This window comes from Lycorma delicatula, chromosome 8 (genome assembly GCF_047948215.1).
Source record: "Lycorma delicatula isolate Av1 chromosome 8, ASM4794821v1, whole genome shotgun sequence".
Classification (NCBI taxonomy): Eukaryota; Metazoa; Arthropoda; class Insecta; order Hemiptera; family Fulgoridae; genus Lycorma; species Lycorma delicatula.
In genome coordinates, this window is record NC_134462.1 from 63,629,067 (window position 1) to 63,653,162 (window position 24,096).

Genomic DNA, 24,096 nt, shown 5'->3' on the forward strand with positions numbered 1-24,096 from the left:
GTAATGAAAAAAGTTCATATAAACATAGATCTGGAAACACTTTGTTTACAAGTTATGACTAGCGAAAGATTTTGCCTGGATTTCAGCTTTTTTAATAAAAAAAAAACTACTGTAATTTTTTGGATCCAAATTAAGGAGTAAAGCTGGTGGTTCCTTAAATAATTTGAGCTGGGAATTAGGAAAAGCAGGTCCCAGAACTGTAACTTCAGTAGTTTTTAAGACATCTGATGTAAAACACAAAATTCAGTGACAAAAAATAAGTTTCTTTCGGTTTGTGGTGCAATAGCTTTGTTAAATAACTAATAAGAGAGTTTAATTGTAAGAAAATTAATGTAAATACAGGGCCAATAAAAAGCAAATAAAAACTTATTAAATTTATTTTTTATTTAAGCAAAACAGATGAAAAATAGACAGAAAATCGTATTATTATTTCTGTATCTAATAAACAAAATCCATAATATCGCAAAACAAAAAAATAAAATACATGAAATGATACAGGTAGCAGAATAACAAACCTCAGTTTCCATGATTGTTCAAAATTCTCTCCTCACAATGTGCACATCTCAGGATCATTTTGTATAAATTCATAAATAAAATTTAATATCTTAATGAGTAACTCTTTTTTAGTAATAACTTTTTGTTGGTCTAACATTGTTTTCATATGACCCCAGAAGAAGTAATCTATTGGCGTTTTCAGGTGATTCTAGTGACCAATTGATTGGTTCATCATGTCCAATCCAGTAAGAAATTAGCATTCAAGTGATTTCTAGCCACTAAAGAAAAATGTGGTGTTGCACCATCATGCTGGAAAATCATTTGCAATCTAGTTTGTAAAGGTACATCCTCTAAAAAACCGGCAAATTATTTTTCAAAAAATGAACATATGCATCTCCCGTAAGGTTTTCATTGAAAACAAATAGTCCTAGAATTTTGCCATAAATAGTGTTACACCAAACAATTATGTGAAATCTGTGTTAGCAAATAGTTTCCACTATACCATGTGGATTGTCTTCACTCCATAAATGATTATTTTTAGAATTGAAGACTACATTTCTCATAAAAGTGACTTTATCAATAAATAAAATTGAATTTTTCTTATCAGTATTTTCTAGAAGGCAATGATAGAAGTTTAATCGCTGAAGGTAATCTGCTGGCTGCAAATTTTGAACCTTCTGTAGATGGAAAGGATAAAAATTTTCTTTCTGTAGGATGCACCACACTTTATTTTTCAAACCAGTGTGACGTGAAATTCAGCTTGTACTAGTGCCTGGGCTACGCTGAATATGCTGAATCACATTCATCATTAACACAATGATTTACTTGGCTGTTCAACAGGAAACGAACTTGTTGGAAATTATGCTTTTGTTCACAAATACTGATACATTGAAGAGCGTTTAAAAACGGATGTTTATTAGGAACAAAAAGAATGATGACTTTCTGTCTATTTTTCGTCTGTTTTGTTTTAGTGAAAAACAGATTTTATTTACCTTTTATTGGGTGTATTTACATTAATTTTCTTAGAATTAAATTCTCTATAAGTTTTGTTGCTAAATCTTTTGCATTTATTAGCAATTTTAAATGATCTGATGTAATTGTAGAATTGAATACTGACTGATGATGCAGTATCCCGCAAAAATCTTTTATTAGTTTTAATTATATAAATTTATTTATTTGTTTACTGTATTTTGGTGGTTAAGTTTTCAGTTTACATTTATATATAATTTTAAGTAACATTTATTTTGTTTGAAAAATTAAACCTATAATTTTATGTGAAGTATCAGAGTAAAAAAATAACCTATTTTAATTATAGCACATATTTTCAGAAGAAATTCTTTTCATATTAAGACATCATGATCAATATCTTTCCCTAATTAAAAGCTAAATAGATCCCAGAAATTACAAGACTGGATCTATTTCATATTACCCCTTTTACTGTTTAAAGCAAAAAAAGAAGTTAATTCACTAAGATGTATTATTTGTCCATGAAAACAGTTCATTGAACAAACATTTAAACAAACATGATGTAGTTAATTTTAACTTCACTGTTGCATGCTGTGAATTGCCAAACATTTTGTTTTCTGTATAAAAAAAAATAAAACAATAAAATTTGATTTGAAAAAAAAAAAGGTTATTATTCAAATACATGAATTAAGTAATAATGAAAAGTGCCTGATAGCCAAGGGACAGGTAACTCAAAAGAATATTCAATTACTGTAAATCTGAATGAATATACTTTATCATAGACCAATTTATACTGTAAATAAGTAATGGAAATAATTATTTTTTAGTGAATTCTGTGCCAAGCCTTGATATGATTAAGAACTACAAACCGAAATACATGCTTATTATGTAAAAATAAGCAATAAGTAATTCTTATATATAGAAAAGTGAGTCCTTTATAAATACATAGTCTAGAATATTTATAAAAAAACTGTGATATACAAGTAATCATGTAATATAGGTCATGATATTTCTGGCTGGAAGTATGCTTTTTAATTATTTGAGTCTGTGGCTTGAAAAAGGCCATTCTTTTTAATCGCATTTAATCCAATAAATAATTAATAAAAAAATAAAAATAGAGGGCTGTCGCCTTGTAAACATAAGTAACTTAAATTTAAAAAAGAAATTTATTATTTACATTTGAAAGGGACAATCTTAAAACTATTTTTTTACATAATCGTCATTTAAATTGAGACACTTATAAATACGGTGCACAAGCTTTTCAATTCCTTCTCTGTAGAAATCTGCCACCTTAGATTTTTTACACCCATCTTGCACAAAACTTGTGATAACCAAGCTTACTATTCTAGCCCATCGGGTTGGTCTAGTGGTTAACGCGTCTTCCCAAATCAGCTGATTTGGAAAGTCGAGAGTTACAGCGTTCAAGTCCTAGTAAAGCCAGTTATTTTTACACGGATTTGAATACTAGATTGTGGATACCGGTGTTCTTTGGTGGTTGGGTTTCAATTAACCACACATCTCAGGAATGGTCGAACTGAGAATGTACAAGACTACACTCATACATATCATCCTCATTCATCCTCTGAAGAATTATCTAAACGGTAGTTACTGGAGGCTAAACAGGAAAAAGAAAAGGGGAAGTGAAGTGAGAGTTCCGTAATTGTAATGTGGCGATTTTCACTAATTTTATTGTGATGTTTTATCACAATTTATTATCACTGATTTTCATCATCAGTTCATTAGTCACAAGGCTTGGCCAACCACTGTGGTCCTCATCATGAACATTGGTGCGACCATTTTTAAACTGAATGTATCACTGCCTTACTCCATCTTCACTCATTATTCTATTTCCATACATCTTAGAAAGTTGCTGATGAATTTCAATTAGTTAGAAGTTTTTTGCCAGTAAAAACCTAATCACTGAATGCACCTCACAACTCGCAGGATTTTCTATTGAAGCACACATTTCAATAATTCACAATGAACAAAGTAAAAAAATCAGTCCATACGCTATGACAGCTTGATGCGTACTGAGTGTAGAAACGTTTTGACGCCAAGATGACAGCTCTATCCCCTTCCAGCTCCGTGGTAGGCACAAAAGTAAGTTACTTTCTGGACCTCCCTTGTATTTATATAACAATGTAATTGTTGTACCCATAATCACTAAACTGTTTGGGGAGGCTAGCTTTTGGAGACTTTTTTTTACAATCACTCGTTTACAATATATTTTTTTTTAAAAGTTAAAAAAAAGTAGATGAAGTCTGATTCAAACCTTTCCCTTTTAAGATTAAAATATGTCATTAATTAAAATTTTATTTGGCTATAACTCTGGAACCATTAAAAATAACTACCACTTATGATATATCGTTGATAAGCTCTAAATGAGGGCTTATTACTCAGTTACGAAAAAGTCTAAAATTAAAATTTTGGACACTTTTGGTTCAGTCGATTGCAATGAAAAGGAGAGGTGCATGACTAGATGTTACAACAGTACTAAATCCAAAATTTAACATCCTATAGCTAATCATTTTTGAGTTATGCATGATACATATGTACAGACATCACGCCAAAACTAGTCAAAATAAATTTGGGGATGGTCAAAATGGATATTTGTGTTGAAATCTGAAAACCAAAATTTTTCACAATTACAATACTTCAATGTAAAAATTCAATTGAAGATCAGAACCATTCTTTTTAAGACAACTACAACTAAAATCGACTTGAATAGTTACATTCCGATTATTCAGCTGGCAAGCACATTGTATGCCTGCAATATTTATAATATTAAATTTTGAATAACATAGCCGCAATACCTTACCATCATAATCATAACTTTTATCATGATCATAAATGTGCCTGTCATAAATACCGTAAGAGAACAAAAACACCAAATAAAAAAAAGATTCTTATGCTCATTTTATTAAGCATCAGTTAAGTAAAATGTTAATTAGTGTTTTTATAATGTACTTACCAAAGTTAATGAACAGCATAGATATTTATTACAGTATCTGTGTTGCGGATAAAATATTTATACCATTTTTACTCTTGTAATTCACGCATATGAATTTTTAAACACTGTATTTAAAAAATAAAATTTTAACTACAAAGGATTCTTGGAATTGGGGAATGTAAGGGCAAGAATGGGTTAATCCCAAGAATATCATTAAAAATACTCCCAGTCTTCTCATTTTCTTACTGAGTGGATGTAAACCTAATATTAGCTCAGTTATATTGTTATTTTCTTAGCGTATACCACACTGTTTTGCCAGTGGCAGTTCCAGCAAAAAGTGATCTCAATAAAATGTCTAAGATTGGTATCAAGAAGTTTGTTAGAACTTTGCCGGTAGGAGTCTGGAGAACTGGAAATCACGGCGAAGTCAACGAGCTTTACAGTTGTTTACAGTTCTAAACATGACCTAACCTAAAAGTGAAATGAAGATGGGAAAAAATTAAATAATAAGCATGAAAACATTATATTTCAGTTCAGATAAATTTGTAATAAAGAATACTTTCAAAAAATACCTATAATTTTATTTATTAGACAAAGTTTTTTTCTTCCATTTGATGAATTGTGGGTATATCACTTTTTCCTCAAAAAGGTGGGTTAAAAAATTGCGCTGCTAGGTAGCAGTACTTGATAGTACTGGGTAGCATACAAAAACTTGAAAATGTACTTGAAATAATAAAATTTAAAAGAAAATATACTACAGTTTTTTTTTAATAGTAAATGCTATTATGTAAATGAAAATACTGAAGATGAAACAATGTTTTTTTAATCCCCATCACTTCATTAAAAAAAATAAAAGTATTAGTTTTCAAGAGATTATAGAGATAATAAAACACAAACAGTAGGAAAGTGTTGCAAATGTGGTAACAAAGATTTGTTACATAAAACAGAAGTAAATTCAGTTAGTTAACAAAGTAATAAATGCAATATTACATCAGACATCTTCGATTTGTGAAGATAATTATACTAGTTTTATTAAAAAAAGAATAATATGATATGAAGTGAATGATATAACTATCAACAAAAAAAATTGATCAAGAAATTCAAAAAATGTACATTTGTTTTTTCTAGAAACACAATAAAATTTTAATAATAAATCCATAAGGTAACAATCAGTGATTCATAAAAAGATAATTTAACAAAAAATAGTGATATCCAAAAAAATTACAATGAGATTATAAACCGTTCGGTAAAAAATACAAAAATTACATGTTAAATATATGTAATAGACAATAGGTAATAAACAATGTTTAAACATTCCATATAATAAGCAAAAAATAGAAAAATTTGTTACAAAACTCTTACTCGCCCAGTTTCATTTATTAAACACCGAATAATCATAAGAATTATATTATTTCTGTAAATGTGATATGTATTACATATAAATGAAATACATCAATGATGTATAATGGACCACTGTAAGTATCAGTCAAATATCATTTTCTCACCGATTAGTACATTTTAGTTTCATTATATACCTGTGTAAAATCATTTCCTAACGTAAATTCATAAATTACATACCTACTTTTACATAAAAAATGTTTGTCAAAAAAGTGCATGAATTGCACAAAAGTAAACAGTATTAACTAATCAAAGTAAAAAATATAAGCAGTTAAACATAAGTACAACTGAGGAAGCAACTGTCAGACTTTCTTAAATTATGTACTGTATAAATAAAAATTCACAACTATATACTACATAATTTAAAAACCATTATTACTCTCTTTCCTTACTTTGAGCCTAAAAAGAAAATAAAGAAAGAAGATAAATTTGAAGTATCACAGCCATTATCATGTAACATTAATATTGTCAATTCATAAACTTAGCAAATAAGAAAAACCACAATATATATATATATATATATATATATATATATATATAGTTATAATTATTACATGGTTATAAATTTTAATAAATTATCACTTATTAAAATATGCTATTTTAATAAATATGTATATGCTAAATTCACTACCACAACGATGGTCAGAATTAGCTACCAGAGGATTTATAAATATGAACTACATTTTATAAATTTAAGGTTTACTTCCTTATTCAATTAGCATTATATTATTATTTCTGGTAAGAATGTTGGTATTGAATTATAAATATAGGCAGATTATAAACTATTTTTATCTATCATAGTATAAAGTAAGATATTATGTTGGCATGTTTTCTGAAAATATATTTTCAATTTTAATAGGTATGATAAAGCTGCTGATGCCATCAAAAGAGAAATTGGTTTTCATCAGCAATCTGAACACTTGCCTGCCATTGGACGATTAGCTGTAGCTTTAGTTCTTGTGCAACTCGCTCGTGGTGATACAGTCGCTGCAGAGAAAGCATTTAAAGAATGGGGAAATTGTTGTGATGCTCCTGAAGTAAGGATTATTATTGCTTGTTTTAACAGTTTGTTTCAGTAAAATATTGTTTCACATTGTTATGGTGACTAAATTATTCATTTTAAGTCTATCAAAATTTTGGAATATTGGCAAAGGTTTATTCAAAACAAAAATTTGATTAATTGTTGGCAATTGTTTCTTGATTATCCCACTCTGTGTTTACTGACTGCTATAATTGTAAGAGTACTTCAAAATGATCATTAAATTTAGTACAATAGATAAAAGTGGTATGTTGGGGTAATATTGACCACTTTTCTGTTTTCATGGTTCAAAAAGATCCCAAACTGTATTGATCTTACGAAACTATATGTGTTAAAAAGTTTTATATTTTTTTTAAGCGTTTTCTTTTAACATTTAAACTTTCACCAATATTCATAAATTTTTTGGAAGTATTCCTGAGTCTGTTACAGCTGCTGTAAATGATTTAAAGCCATAAATCCCCTATAGTAGTTGGTTAATTGACTCATCAACACTGATGTCATCTGTATCCATATGTATCACTTTGTTTCCAGAGTTGATCTTAATTAAAAAAACTAGTAAAAATCAACTGATACAAAGTTGGGCGAGTTTATGAGATGTCCCAAAGACATTAATTGTGCCATGCACAATACTGTTTGACCATCATGGATTGTTGTACTGGGTATTATTTTTGTTAATAAACATGTAATTTTATGTCGCTGTGGAGAAGAAATTTCCTTGTAATATTTCAACTTCTGGCACTGTTTCTTTCAATCATAAATATAATTTTGTGTTTTTATCGAAGTTTAATATTTTACCATATACTTTTTTCAAGTAATAAATGTGACAATGGTTTTTATTTATTTCATTGTCAAAACAATGTTTTTTTCATCTTTGTTTCCAATCAGAATACTTACCTAATCTTCAGCTTTACAAATACTTAATTTATTGCTGCTTAATTAAAATAAGCAAAATAAAAAAGTTAAAAAAGATTAAGTGAAAGAAATTGAGGTTTGGTTTCAGGTTAAGTTAAAGTTGTGGGATTTACATAATAACAGTAGAGAATTAGGTCAATGAAAAAGTTTTGCAACTGCAACCATTGCCATTGCTTATAGTTAACATGCTCCTAAAATTACATCTGCACTAAATAAAGGGTTATCATAAAAGAATGGTGCGGTTTTGAACATGGTTTAAATTAAAACAGAATTACTTACAGTTTGTTTTTTATTTTTCAAATTTCTCAAACATTTTTTTATATAATTAATAAATTTCAATATGTGCGCCCTTAGTCGCTCGACAAATGTCCAAATGATACTCAACTTCTCTCCAAACATTAGTTAACATTTCTTCGTTAAGTGGTTAAGGTCGCGAATTTTTTGTGTATAAACAACGCTTTTGATTTACCCCCACAAGAAAAAATCGCAAGGTGTCAGGTCTGGACTCCTTGGAGGCCAAAGTATGGGTCCTTGCCGACCTATCCATCGTTCTCCAAATTTTTCGTTCAAAGCGTCCGTGACCGATGCATTGAAGTGCGGGGGAGCACCATCTTGTTGGAAATGAAGTTGATGAATGCTTTCGAGTTCATCCAGCTGAGGAAAGCAATAATTGGTTAACATGTCTAGATACGCAACTCCATTAATTGTTTTTTCAGCAAAGAAGAAAGGCCCTAATTATACGATTTTTCATCACACCACACCAAACATTAACTTTAGGCAAATCGCGTTGTTTCTCAATAATTTCGTGTGGGTTTTCAGAGCCCCATATTCGTGAATTGTGTCCGTTAACACATCCATTCACATGGAATGTACCTTCGTCTGTAAAAATTATATCTAAAAATGATTCATTTTTACTTATTTTGTTCGACATTTCAACAGCGAAATTGTAACGTGTTACACCATCATCGGGCTTCAATTCCTGCAGTCTGTGGATTTTATAAGCATGTAATTTCAGTTTTTTATGTAAAACTTTGTGAACTGTTGATTTTGGAATACCTCATTCGATGCTTCGACAGGGGATGGACTTCCCAGGACTTCTAATTGCTGATTGTCTAATTAGTTCAACCGTTTCGTCTAGTACACTTGGTCTGCCGGTTGATTTCTGTTTCTTAACCGATCCGGTTTCTTCTAATCATTTGAACCAATGTGTTATGTTATTTTTGTGTGGTGGATCTCTTCTGAATTCACGTCGAAACGTACGTTGAACTAAAATTACGGATTTTAATTCAGCCATCAATAAAACACAGTTTGCTTTGTCTTTATCCGAGAACATAGTAATTCACTAAACTCACCACAACAACAATACAAGAACTGACCTTATGGTTACAACTGCTGATAAACAAACTTTTGGGTTGGAGGCTTTCAGGGATACCAATATAACATCTAGAAATTTCCCATGAAACTTCCTATGAATTACTGAAACCACACCATTCTTTTATGATAACCCTGTATATTAATGGTGTGGTTTACTGTTTACTTATCTTAAAAGTTCTTAAAATCTCATGTGAATAATGTTAATAAATTTAATTTTTTGTTAAATCTTTGCTCACAATTATGGATTTTTTTTGGTTGTAAATAAATTGTATTTTGTTGTAATGTGTTTTAGAATTTATTATAATTCCAAAATAATATGTACTTTCCAAAACTATTGATATAATATCATTTTTTTACAAATTATAATCTGTAGTTATTTAAAAATTTATTTTTTACATGTGATTTTCAGGTACAGACTTTGGAAATGCTTTTGTCAGCGTATGATGAAGAAGACCCAGAAGCAGCAAGACAGGCCCTTAATAGTCCATTTATTAAACATATGGATGTAGAATATTCTCGTTTAGCTAGAGATCTTCCTTTGCCACAGGGCAGTGCTGTATCTGCCCCAAAAGCATCAGTTAGAGAAAATGCTGCTCCATCTTATGTCTCACGAAATGCTGCTTCATCTTCACAAGTATGTATTTTATGTTTGAATTTTTTTTTTTGTTCTTAATTTTAATTCTGTAATTTCACTAACCTTAAACCTTCATTCTGAATAATCTGAATTTTTAAAAATTCATTTTTCATTTAAAAAATCAATCGGTTAACAGAGAAAGGTTTAATAGACCTATAAAATTATTACAGTTACTATAAAAATAAATTTACCATTCATTGTAGAAGAATGATTTAAAATTAAATTAATGTAAATATGTTATAATATAAAAATATATTATTGAACAGTACCAAGTGTAAAATGACTTGCATAAAGATGAAATATTATGAAGTACAGGGTGTCCGGCCTAAAGTTATTCAACAGTAATGCCCTATGTTTAAAAAACAGTTGTTATAATCTCTTAAATGTAGGCAGTCGACAGGAAATAGCTTCTGTATACTTTCAAGATCAGCGGAATAAGCATTCGCAGACTAAGTCGACTCACAATACAATTGTAGTCAGTTGATATGTGGACTCCACAACAGAAGGTTCAGTGTCTGCTTTAATTAGCGGAGTTCCAATCAGTTAGGCATGTTCAGCAGCATGTACGAACTGGATGGAACCCCAATCCTCCTACATCCAAGTCTATTTGTCAGTGGGATATAACTTAAGAGAGACTGGGAGCTTTGTTTCACAAACCAGAACTCATACAAAAATTTTAATTAAAGACAAGACTGTGGATCATATACAAAATGTATTCACTGCCACTCCTGGAAAGTCAATTAGATGGATTAGTAAGAACTGCAATTTCCTCATTCCACTGTTTACGACATTGTTGAAAAATGGCTGTATGTGTGGGTGTATAAGTTACAACTCCTTCATTACATTAAACCAAATAATTGCTGTCTACAATATCAGTTTGCTATAGAGGTAATGAGTAGGGTAAGAGAAGAGAGGGCGATTATTGAAATAATAAAAAGAAGAAATGCAGTTGGTTGGGACACTGGCTGAGACGTGACTGCCTGTTGGTGATGGCATTGGAAGGATTTGTAATTTAGAGGAATGCAAGAGGTCGGAGACGAATGAAAATGATAGACAATATAAAAAGGGAAGGAAGTCACTGTAAGATGAAATGGATAGCACAGAATGGAGGGCGGCCATGTGAAAACCTGACTTTGAGCAGAACACTTATTATTATTATTATTATTATTACAGAGGTACTGCACCGTGTCTAAAACAGTCTTAATTATCTTGTTACATGTCATTTAGTGATGAGGCAACCTTTCATAAGTGTGGAAAAGTTAACAGACACAATTAATGAATTTGGTGTACTAAAATCCCTCATACAGTAATCGAAAATGAAAGGCACCCACTGAAAGTCAATGTAGGACTGCACAAAAATGGCATTATCATCAGTTTTTTGTTTTTTTCATGGAGCCCACTGTGACAGGACACATGCATCTCAACATGCTTGAGAACATTGCCGTTCCAGGTGTTATATGTTCTTGAACAATACTCCCCAGATGTTGGATCGGACAAGGATGTCCAACTGCATGCATGGCCAACTAGATATTCAGATATCACTCCGTTGGACTTTTTTGCTTGGGAATTTATTAAAACTTATGTGTGTACCAATGAAAAGTCTTAGAATTGGATGATTAAAATAGAATTGTTGAAACTCTTTATCTAATAATGCCACAGATGCTCCTAAATACCTGTCAAGAGTTAGTTTATCGTCTAGATATCTGTCAAGCTACAAAAGGTGCACATATTGAACTTGAATAACCTACATTAAAAAAAAAGTTATTCAGGTTTAAAGAAAAGCTGTTAGAGGAGGAGAAAAAATGTGGGACTTGAGTGGTCTCAAACTAAAAGGGATGCTTCCTGAAACTTTGTTTAGATCGAGTCTTTAAGGAATGACTGTTTTTTTTTTTTTTTTAATGTAACCTCACAGAGGAGATAATATTTCATATGAGTTATTTGTTAAAACTGTTCATTCTGGCTGATTGTCAAAAAGGCAATCAGTGGAGATTACAGAAAGTAACATTTCATCAGTATTGTTTGTTTTATTGGCTTAGGTACCTTAGAGTTGTAAAATGTGTTAAATGAATTGATTCAAAGTAAGGTACTTTTATACATATAATCATTCTATTTCAGTTCTACCAGTTTTGTGTAATTTCTAGGCTTCTTCATCTTTTATGCTCCTACTATTTCTGTTACCCTTTTTTCCTATCGCCCTTGTTTCAGCATGTCTTGAAAGTGATTTGGATCTTCTTTCATCTACCTCTAGTTCTTGCATCTATTTTTTTAACTTTATGTTTAATGTCTAATTTCCTCAACTCTCTCCCTTACATTCATATGCGTAGAATATCCTCTATTTCTGTGTTTCTCACCCAGTTCGTTCACGTTTTCTGCTTTATCATTTAGAAATTTAATTTTTTTTAGCCTAAATCCTGTTCCAATACTTTTAAGTTCTCTTCTGTCTTTGGTTCACTTCTTATTTCAGGTACATAATTAAAATTTTGATTTTTTTCCTTCCACTTGTGGGGTCTCTGTACATCTTTTAAATAGTTTCCTTTCATTATTATGTTACTTGTAAAATTCCTTTTTTGTAATTTTGTAGCCATTACTTTTTAGATTTTTTCAGAATTAGATAATCATTTTTAATTTACTTATAATGTGGTATTATTGCTTTATTATGATCTTTTTGGGTTCTTTTTATTATAATAATCTCTGTTGTTTCCCTCTTCAAAAAAATTATTATAATACTGTACAATCGGTATTATTAAATTTTGATCTCAAAAAATTACTTTTTCACTTTGGTGAGGTTTGCATTATTTTTTTCATTAATTTTTTTTAAAAGGCTAGATCTTTGCATTTCACGAATGATTCCTAATTAAAAACTTACTTTTACTTATTATATTCTTTAATTTTTATTTTTTAACTTCAGTTTCAGGACAGTTCTGGTGCGACAAAGAAAGATGATGATGAAGATGAATTTGAAGGAGGTTTATGTTAAGTCGTATGTATATTTTATCCTTTATTATCCTTAAACTCATTGTACAGCTGTTAGTAACGGTAAATGATATAATAATAAAAAAAGTTAATATATCTTAAATTATAAAAGTAATCTGTTTTAAGAGTCATTCATTTTTATTTTCATCTATTTTTTTTTTTTTTTTTTTTTTTTTTTGTAAATATATATACTGAAAGTAAATGCTGATGGATTGTAAATCCCTTGTATATTTACTGCATCTCAGTTTTTGGATTATAATGTATATATGAATTGTAACTTGACTTAACAGGTTTCATTGCCTGACAGTATTCAATACTGCATTGAAATATGCCTGGTTGCTTTTTAATTGTATCCTTCAACACTTAATCAAAAATCATATACTATGGTGAAAATAAAAATATATGATACTTTATTTTAACTGAAATTAATAAATTTTATTAAAGTAAATTATGTTCTTCGTTTTGTGTCTGTTATATTAGACCATCTTCTTTTTATGTCTCTCTTTTTAGTCATAGCTTAAAAAACATAAGTAGTCTTGATTTTTAATTATTATTATTAATGAAGAAACATTTAAAAAGATAAGTATGAAAAAAATAATTTTTTTAGTGTCTGTGAACAAACCCTCTTCATTCATAATCTATTTTAGTGTTTTCTAAAACAACATTGCCTATCAAAATGAATACCAGCAATTACCTGTGCTTGACATAACAATTTCTTTACTTATTGGAGTGATTGCAGTGTATTCTGTTGAAGGTAAATTTAAAAAGATCCTATTTTGAAAACTTATCTATGTGTTTAGCTTATTTATTATTTAAAAAATACTAGCTAACATCAAATTATAGTCAGTTATAAAAGATGATATATGTGTCACACACAAAACCCCAGTCTGACCAGGAGTTAAAGTCAAAACCTTCTGGATGAAAATCAGAAATACTATCATTTACAAGGAGCAGCTACCACTTTGCCATAGTATACCAGTAAATGTATGAATAGTTATTGTACAGGTAAATTTACATGCAATTGTAAATAAATTCAGGATTGTAAAGCATCCTTTTTTACGGGTACATTAAGTTTGTTTTGGCTATTATGCAGCTAAAAGATTTATGTTGTTAGTGGTGTTATATATATATATATATATATATATATATATACATACATGTATCAGTACTTCTATCTCACTTGAATGTTTCTCTGATCAGGTTTACATAAAATAATATTCCTTTTTTTTTTTAATTGTACAAAACTTTTAATGCCTTAAGATTTTATTTATTTTCTTGCGTCAAATATTTTTATTTTCTGTTGTACATAAGATGGAGAAATACTGAAGTAGAATTAAATCTGTTAATACAGAAAAGGATAATATGGGGTTTCTGTAGAATTACTTTTGACAGTTAATGTTTACATTGTATAGTTATTCTTGATGCTGGAATCATTTATTTTTATGCCATATTTTTTTTCTTCCTATCAAAAATGTTGCTTATGTTTGAGGTTGAACAATGAAAAATTTTAAATTAATAAGATTGAGTCTGAATAAATTAAAAAGCAATTTATCTTAACTTAATATAGGCAAGCATGCATTTCACTTTGAAATTCATGTATTTAAAAAAAAAAAATAACCTAATTATTTCTATTTTAACATTCAGTTTATCTGTGATGAAAATTTATATACGATTTATTATTAAGTTATGTCATGGGATAACATTCCAATAGATTTTTTTTTTACTTTTTTGTTGATTTTTGTACAATTAAAAAAAAATGACTTTTTTAAAGTTAATTTTAGTTCTTTGTACTTAAGGTGTATATTTATAGTTGTTTAATGAATAAAAAGTACATTTTTAAATTAATATTATTATATTTTTTATGTTATTCTGATCTCTTATAATAAAATTCTTAATTATTGTGAATAATAAATAATATATGTTGATGTTGGTTTTTTGTTTAATATTGTGTTCCCTCTTGTTCAGTGTCTGTACTTTAAATATTGAAGTAAAAAATATGTAATGTATATTATTGGTGTAATTGCAATTTTTCCAATAAAATTGCAGTTTTATTACTTTATTTTGAGTTAAATTTTAGGAAATAAATTTGCATTTTAATATATGACTAACTTACAAGGTTGCCATTTATGTTCATATATATGTTAGTGATTTGTTAACTACATTTCATTAGAGTGGGAATGAAGTGATTAAACAATGCACTTTTTAAAATATATATTTCTTATTGTAAAGGTCTTGGCTGATTTGCTTATTTTTCTTAATGATTTTGACACAATTATTTTATTTTCATTTTAGCTTTTTAACAAATGTAGTATTATTTGATTGCAGATTCTTTATTAATCTTCATTAAATGTAAAAATTAACTAGTACTTTTTGAAAGCTAAATAAATGATTTTCCTGAGGTTTGATGAAGTGCTAAATAAATGTTTAATGTTATTTTACTTTTTCCCTAATAGTTTAGACTGTAATTTTAGGATAATTTGATTTTAGCGCTGAATATTTGATGAATGTTACCTGTTTGATTACCACACAGCAGTCTATTTAAAAAGAAATTAATTATATTACAAGTCAAGTAGATACTGTTCTCTTACCTGAAGGAAAATGGGCAATTCCCAAAAAATCTCACTTGTGTTTAAGGGATGAGGTGTGTTCTTATATTTTAGAAAGTGTATAAATATTTTTGTATATTATTTAAATATCATTTGGGACTTAAAACATTACGAGGAAATTAAGTGATTAGGGGTTTGGTTTAGAATCTTAATGTATTTTTTTTTTAAATCTTTACTACCATTTCTTATAAATGTTTTGTAAGATTTCCTGATCTGAGGGGGAGCCATTTGTAATTTTAAAAAAAGAAAAGTAAATTGTGTATAATGTTATCTTATCTAGTACTAATGGATTGATTAGATTTAGGTTTTAATTTATTACTGATGAAAGATAGTTAATTTTTACAATATCTTTATTTTTGTGTAATTATAAATGAATTATTTATATATAAAAGTGTGTGCTTCCAGTTATATATTCATGACAAGAGTTGCCTAGAATTTCCCGAGACTAAGAGGGAATATGAACTACATGTAGTTTATGATTGTTACTATAGGTATTGCTGGATAACACCTTTCAGTAACAAAATTGATATATTGTATCTTTAACGCCTGTTTAGTTTTTGTATCATGTAATTTGTATTAATATTTTATGTTATGGGTTTTTTATTTGTAAACAGATTTTTTTTTTATAATGGTGTGACCATTTCACTATTTGGTAAGTCTCAGGTGATTAATAGGAATACTAGAAAAAATTCTATTAGGACTGTCTAACAATAATTGTATATTTTAAAATGAAATATGATTAAAGATTATTTATATTATTGTTACCTAAACTTAAAGCCAAATTGATTAATAATTTATAATAGTTTCTGAAGGTCATTGGTAAATTTTTGAACCCTTTTTAAAAACCATTGGTTATTTTATGGACATGTACTCCAGTGGGCAAGAGAGTGTGTATAAGTGAAAAAAATTTGGTAAAATGGTTACATGACTGTTTTTCTTGTAGTTTTTGGTGAAAAATGACAGCACTCTCGCTAACCTATGAGATGTGTTTGACTTCTTGTTTTCAGGAATGAAGTAGAGTATTGTCATTATTTGCCAAAATGTATCCAACAATGTAATTAAAGATCATATTATGTAGAGTTCTATGGAATTAAAGGCGAAAACATGAATGTCGCTAAGTTCTGAAAAAAAAAATAAGGAAACGTTAAAGAATATGTATGAAAAAAATTTGAGTAGTCTCAATTTGTGGGTTTGTGCACTGTAACAAGGTAAATTATACTTCAAGAATAGTTCTTTGAAGGGGAGTAATTTTTAAAGTATTGTACTTAACTTATTCCAAATCCTTACTTTGTATACTAGTATAATTTATTGTTTCTTATTCACCTAAATTTACATTCTATGAGTAATAATTAATGTAATGTGTTTGTTACTATTTTCTTAACTGATTACCCACAATTTTTTTTCTTTCATTTACTTGATTAATTTGTTGACATTATAATAGTTAATACACATTAATCTTTCCATGTATAGAATTTTTCAGATTGAAAATTAAAATATAGAGTGCAAGTGCAAAAGAGTTATCAACTGGCTGATTACATAAATTTAAAAAAGTTATTAAAAGTAAACAGTAAAGGTAAATTTATGTTCACAATAATAAAATTAGTTTCCACAACAAAAGAGAGAATTTTACTGAAAACGCATTATATGATTTGATGGAAAATATAAAAGAATCTTCATGGCATCCTGCATCTTCAGTTGGTATTGAATTCTATAATTGCATTATAATTCTTTTAAAAATTTGTTATTTTAATTTTATTTTAGATGGTTTGTTTGAAATTTTAAAGTATTATTAATATGCATATAAAAATTTTACTGTCCAGTACTGAAATTGATTTTAATATATATATATATATATATATAAGATAAAACAAAAACTGTAGTATGTATGTAATTAATGAATGTTTTCATTAGACAATATGAAATAAAATTGTGAGCTAAAGAGGATTCATAGTTTTATTTTTCTCTCTGCAGTCACTATAAGTAGGTAGTTTGCCACCATTAATGACTGAATGAAAATAACTTTTGTTTACAGTATTATGCCTTTTGGATGTGCTAACAAACAAATTCTATACATGGGTAAACTAGAATTTTCTAATTATTTTGTAATTCTTTGCCTATTTCATAAGTTTATTTTAATTTGTGGGTTTCAGAAGTGATTTTAATTTGTTGATGTAATTAATGATTTAATAATGTAACTTCCTTCCATTGTATTTCAGTTACTTCAGTTATTTATCTGCATAATTATTATTGATGTCTAATGAACATGCTGTTTATTTGGTATTTTGTTGATAGAAAATTTATTTTTTTAAGTTCTGTATAACTTGAATATAAAATTTTATGTATCATTCCGTGTGATCCACCCAAGAACAGAAAATAAAATAAAATGACACTTACCTTATTTTTTCATGATTCCTACAAAAGTAGTACTTTCATGGTAATCTGCATCTTCAGTTACAGATTTTTTTCTGTAAAATGTTGTATGAAATTACATATTAAACATAAAAGCTAAAATGAAAAGTTAAAATTATTAAAATTACACATAAAATATATGATGTCAGTTAAAAATAAAGTAAATTAAAATCGTACTACATGTATATGGCCAGCCTATACTAAAGTACTCTCACAGTATTGGCTGGCCGTTTACATATAGTATATTTTTAATTGACGTCATATATTTTATATGTAATTTTAATCCAAAAAAAAAATTACAATAAAATTATAAACCGTACAGTAAGTCTTGCATATATCATTTCTTCTGCTCAAAAAACAAAAATTTCAGTAATATGAATAAAACTGTTTTTAACAAAATTATAATGATACCAAAAAAGAAAGATAAGACCCTACTACATTTCTATTATCAAAATCTGTTATTAATTTAAAATTTTCTTTAAAAAAATACATGTTAAATATATGCAATAGACAATAGATATACAATAATAGGTAATAAATAATATCCATATAATAAGCAAAAAATAGAAACATTTGTTACAAAACTCTTATTGGCCCTATTTTATTTATATGTAATACATATTACATTTACAGAAATAGTACAATTATTATGGTTATTCATTGTTTAATAAATGAAATCGAGCTAGTAAGAGTTTTGTAACAAATGTTTCTATTTTTTGCTTATTATATGGAATATTATTTATTACCTAATATTGTATATCTATTGTCTATTACATATATTTAACAGATTTTGATAATAGAAATGTAATGTGTCTTACCTTTTTGTTAAAATTATCATTTTGTTAAAAACAGTTTTATTTACATTACAGAAATTTTTGTTTTTGAGCGGAAGAAATGATATCTGCAGCTCTTACTGCACGATTTACAATTTTTTTGGGTATCACTGCATTTTGTTAGATTCTTTTATTTTTTTTATGAATTACTGATTGTTATGAATTTATTATTAAAATTTATTGCCTCTCTAGAACTAACAAATATACATTTTTTGAATTTCTCAGCCAATTTTTTTTTGTTGATAGTCAGTCATATTCAATGCATACCATATTTTTCCTTTTTTAATAAAACTGGTATAACCTTCACAAATCGAAGATCCGTGATGTAATATTGCACTTACTACTTTGTAAGTGTAAGCCTTGATTTTTATTGTGTCCGCTGACACACTTTTTATATTATTATTATTATTATTAAATTAACTTTTTTTTATTTCAACATCAATTAGTTCTAATTGTAGAATAAAAATTTTACCAATCGAATTTATTTCTGTTTTATGTAACAAATCTTTGTTGCCACATTTCGTGTTTGCTACTGTTCATGTTTTTTTATGTTATATTAGCAGCTATAATATCTTGTAAACTAATATTTTTATTTTTTTTTTAATGAAGTGATGGGAGTTAAAATAATTGTTTATCTTCACTACTTTCATTTACATAAGAGCATTTACTATTAAAACAAACTAGTATATTTTCTTTAAAATGTTATTATTTCAAGTACATTATGAAGTTTCTGTACGAGATCATTTGTAAATTTAAAGGTGTTGTTGTTAAGTACTGCTAACCTGGCGGCGCAATTCGTAAACCCACCTTTTTGAAGAATAAGTGCTGCCACCTAGCGGTGCAATTCATAAGCCCATCTGTTTGAGGAAAATATGACATTCAAGTCCCATAGTTCATCAAATGGAAGAAAAAGACTTGTAGCAAAATTTGAGGTATTTTTTGAAAGTATTCTTTATTACAAATCTAATTGACTGAAATATATTTTCATTCTTACCATTTGCATTTCACTTTTAGGTTAGATCATGTTTAGAACTGTAAACATAGTTCGTTGACTTGGTCGTGCCATCCAGTTCTGCAGACTCTTACCGGTGAAGTTCTAATGAACTTCTTGATTTTAATAATTTTAACTTTTCATTTTAATTTTAATTCTTACATTTAATATGTAAGAACTGAAGATGCGAGTTATCGCAAAAGTACTTTTGTAGCAATCATATCAAAAAATAAGGTGAGTGTCATTTTATTTTATTTTATTTTCTGTACTTAGGTGTGGATCACGTTGAATCATACATACTTAAATTATTGGTACTGAGGTGGGGTATGGGTCTTAAAAAGGATCGATTTTAGAAAAATAAAATTTTATATATATTTTGGCCTGTAAATGTTTAGTAGAGTATAATATAAAGCAATACAATATCATTTTGCTTAGTTAAGAAGCAATCTATTTTTATTTTTTGAACCAGTTTTGTGTTTTTGTTTTTTTTAATATACCTGCAACAAATTACATATATCCTGCCTAGTAACAATTAAATGAGAAGATGGAAGCTACCAATCATCACAAGAGAATGGAGGAGCCGAAGGGAACAGAGACAACCCAATATATCAGGTCATTTATTCTTGTCTGTCACAAATTTACAGGCATCAAACAATAAACAAACTCAGAAGTTTATTTATGTATGATTCCACCTCTCATCTCAAATGGGCTGGAGTCTTACATTGCTATCCTCCAAAACTTAGAATGGCATAAACGGTCAATTTTATTTTATTTTATTTATTAATAGTATCATTGTAAAAAGAAATGTTAATTTATTTAAAATCAATTAAGAGATCTAATATTTAGATTTTTTTTTTCTCTCTGACAGACCCATTTTGTCATTGATTGCTATGACTGTTAGCTGCTAAGTATCAACAGCAGATAGTAATGGGTAAAGGAAGAATGCATCTATTGTTTCTTATTTTAAATTAGATTTTCCTTCTTCAAATTTAATGTAAAAAGGCTCAATGGTTATGATTGGCACAATCTTAAATAATCTTTTTTTATATGTTTGAGTACAAGAAGTTAGATTGTACCTATTTATATCTTTTGAGAAATCAATATTATTTTTTTATTTTCAGTTTTTGGAAATTAATAATAATTACATTAATAATATAAAAAATTTCAAGAAATTTTAATTCTGATTATTACTGAGTAAAAAATATTTTCAAAACAATTTTTTTACTTGAATACTATGTTTTATGATTGTAAGAAATTTCAAATTATTTAAAGAAATTGTAATTATATAATTTAATTTTGATTTCGAATTTTTCAGTAAATTGGATTTTTAATTTACTGGTATAAAAATTATTTGTTTACGCTAAATTTAATTGGTTTTTACAGTTAATTATACTTGCTATATAACGTAAGAATTTGTTTGTTAAAAACTTTTGTCTTGTCTGGTATTGAATGGTAGAGAAAACTTTCAGTGCAGTGTACCATTGATCTCTTACCACCCCATTATCTATATAACCTGATTATCTGTAAAATGGGCAAAACTTTATATTAATAGAATATAAACTTTGATTTTATGATAGTGCATTATCCAAAATTATTACACCAGTTACTTATAAATGCATCTTGAAGTCTGCAGTTGTGTAGTAGTTTGGTTTTTAGAGTGTATTTCCTGTAAATTTCTTGTAAATTGTGAATCATCCCTTCTTAAGTTATTAAAAAAAATAATAAAAGCTTCCAGTAGAAGGATGATAAAAATATTTATGTTGATTTTGCTCTGAATGTATAAAAATCTAAAGGTTATTAAGTAAATATATATCAGGTTTGTTTTTCTGTTATGAGGTTGGCGGTCACAGTCATCAAAGCAATATAAACTTTTCACTTAGCTACTCTTAATATTTAGCATCAGGTAAAATTGAACCAGTCCGTCATTTTTCCTTGGGGTTTGTCTTACATTATTATCTGTAGTGATTCGTTCACATTTCTCTTCAACTTATTCCAGATACTGTTTTTTATTTTCCGATTTTGATGTACATATCACGTCTTTATTGTTTGTTATTATTATTTTCATGTTAATTACTTTGTCTTAGTCATAATATTTTTAAAATCTTTTGTTTTTATATTTTTATTAAGGATCTACATTTACATTCTGTAAAATAGCAAGATTTTACAAAGTATATTTGAGATTTGGACCTAATTCATAACTGTAAATTCTCACTTGTTCTGTCCTCATTCTGGCATTATAATTGTTATTAAATAGATTTCTAAGATAGATGTACTGTCTGACTCTCTCTACCTGTTAATCTTAAGCGGATGGTTGATCTGGAATAATATTTGTAATTAGAATTAATCACGTCCTATTCCGTTGTTTCTGCAAGAAACATGGTGTTATATTTATCTTAGATTATTTAATAGAACTCCCTTCATTTGAACACATTTCTTAATATCTTACTACATATCACCTTAGAATAACTGTTACTGTAGAGTTGTGCAGCTGTATGCAGTTCTGTCTTGTTCTTTTTCTTCATTTTTATGTTCTCCGTTCTATGCTGTACATGTACCCCAATGTCTTTTGATTATTATGTAAGTTGGAAGTTATTTATATATCTTGAAAATCCAAGCTTTTCTAATTTTTTATCGATTGGTTTTGTCATTGTGAAAAGCTTTACTTAATCTACAAAGTGACATATCTTATTGTTTCATCCAAAATAGTTTCAATAAAATATTTAAGATTTTATTAACCGATTTATATTTAGTTTAGCATTGAAATGGTATATTGAAAAACTGAGAAGTATAGAATACAATTTTCACATATAAACTTATGACAAAGAATCCTATTATATTGAAATATTAATGCCTAATTTTTAATATTTTTTATTGCCAGAATTGAAGGTAATTAGTTTTTTCTTGGCAATATGTGCAGAGTTTTATATTAATTATACAGTACAATTAATCAGACTTTTTTTAAATATTATTATTTTATGCATTGAATTCACATCAAGAGACTCCTAATTTAGTTAGAAAATACATTAAAAAAAACCTATAGTATAAGTGTTAAGATTTTTTAAAATTATTGAATACTTAAGTTAAAAATAGTTATTTGTATGCTTTTTTTATATGAAATAATATAATTGTTATAAGCACAATATATTTTCTTATTAAAAATATTGCAATGATCTGTGTAAAGTATGAAGCACCTAATATAAAGATGTGTTTAACTGTATTTAAAGACCTACTGATTAAATATTAGTGATTGGAGAACATCTTTTAATAAACTAAAGCTAGGTTATTGAGTGTGCCAGGGTTTGATTGACTGTGCCAAATAGTGGCACAATCAATACTGACTGTGCCAGTATTTCCTCTGCCTTAGGTACAGTCATTTATCAATATAATATTCATAAGCTGAAATTTTTCCTGCTGCGTAGAATTTATACGCATAGCCCAATGATGTTAAGAGTATAAATAAAATTTATACGCTTAACAGAGTTAAATTAATTTGAACCCCCGTCCCAGTCTTTTCTTATAACTGATGTTTGTCAAGCACTGGAGCACAAGAAGTATATTTATACTTGTTGAGTTTTTTTGCAGAATGATGTTCGTATGCAGCCAGCACTAATAGTGAACAGTAAAAGTGCCATTTGCAGGGCTGAATACCACCTGTATTTTAATTAGCACCTTGTCATGCCAATATTTTTCATGAAGAAAATAAAGAAACTACTTCAATCCTGGTATTTTCCTGTAAACCTGGTATAAGATGCTTGTTTCTTTAAGAATGGTTATGCCAATTTTGATTGTGTCATGTCTCATGTCAATTTATCTATTATTTTGTGGTTATGATATCTAGTTTACATACATACATACAAGATTAGATTTGATAAGTGTAATTGAAATAAAATAGTTAAAAAATATTAACTTGTGGATAATCCAATCAATTTAATTTAAAAAAATATTTCATTTACTTTCTAATTTTACCTCAAATTTTAAGGTAAGATAAATGAAAAATGAATTACATTAAAAAATGTTAAATCATCTTAATTTACTACGTACTTTATGTACAGATGGCTTTTAGACACTGTTGATTGTTTTCAGTTCCTAAAGGAATATTTTACTCATGTTATAGAATTTTCAAGTTCTTGATTTTCAAAGTTCATTAGTTATTTTTTCTGGAAAATCTAGGACATATTCTTTTGAATTATAAAGCTACCATTTTTTTTTCATTTAATTTGTTTTTAAAATATATCATTATTATTATTCTTTAATTAAAAATAGTTTTGGATCTGTAAATTTATGTTTATATTTACAAAAAAGTAAGGAAGTAATAAGTACTGTTAGAAGCATGAATAAATATTTTTATGTATTTATTTATGAATACTTATATCATGTATTTTGTAAAACTAAATATAAGTTATGTATGTATGGAAATGCCCTCTTTTTAACAATATATGCAAATGATGATTAAAATTAACAATTAAATAAGATGTTATAAAGTGCATACATGATATAGTTCTTAACCATTTCTATA

At 27.8% G+C, this 24,096-nt stretch overlaps 1 protein-coding gene across 1 annotated transcript in view; it reads left to right on the forward strand.

Moving 5' to 3' along the window:
• LOC142328697 (gamma-soluble NSF attachment protein-like) overlaps nt 1-14,666 on the forward strand; it is a 30,530-nt gene extending 15,864 nt beyond the window's left edge. Inside the window, exons 7-9 of the mRNA XM_075372630.1 lie at nt 6,669-6,846; nt 9,544-9,768; nt 12,677-14,666. Of these exons, the coding sequence (XP_075228745.1) occupies nt 6,669-6,846; nt 9,544-9,768; nt 12,677-12,745 (472 nt within the window). The 3' untranslated portion in view covers nt 12,746-14,666. The remainder of the gene's footprint in view (nt 1-6,668; nt 6,847-9,543; nt 9,769-12,676) is intronic.
• The last annotated feature ends 9,430 nt before the right edge of the window (nt 14,667-24,096 follow it).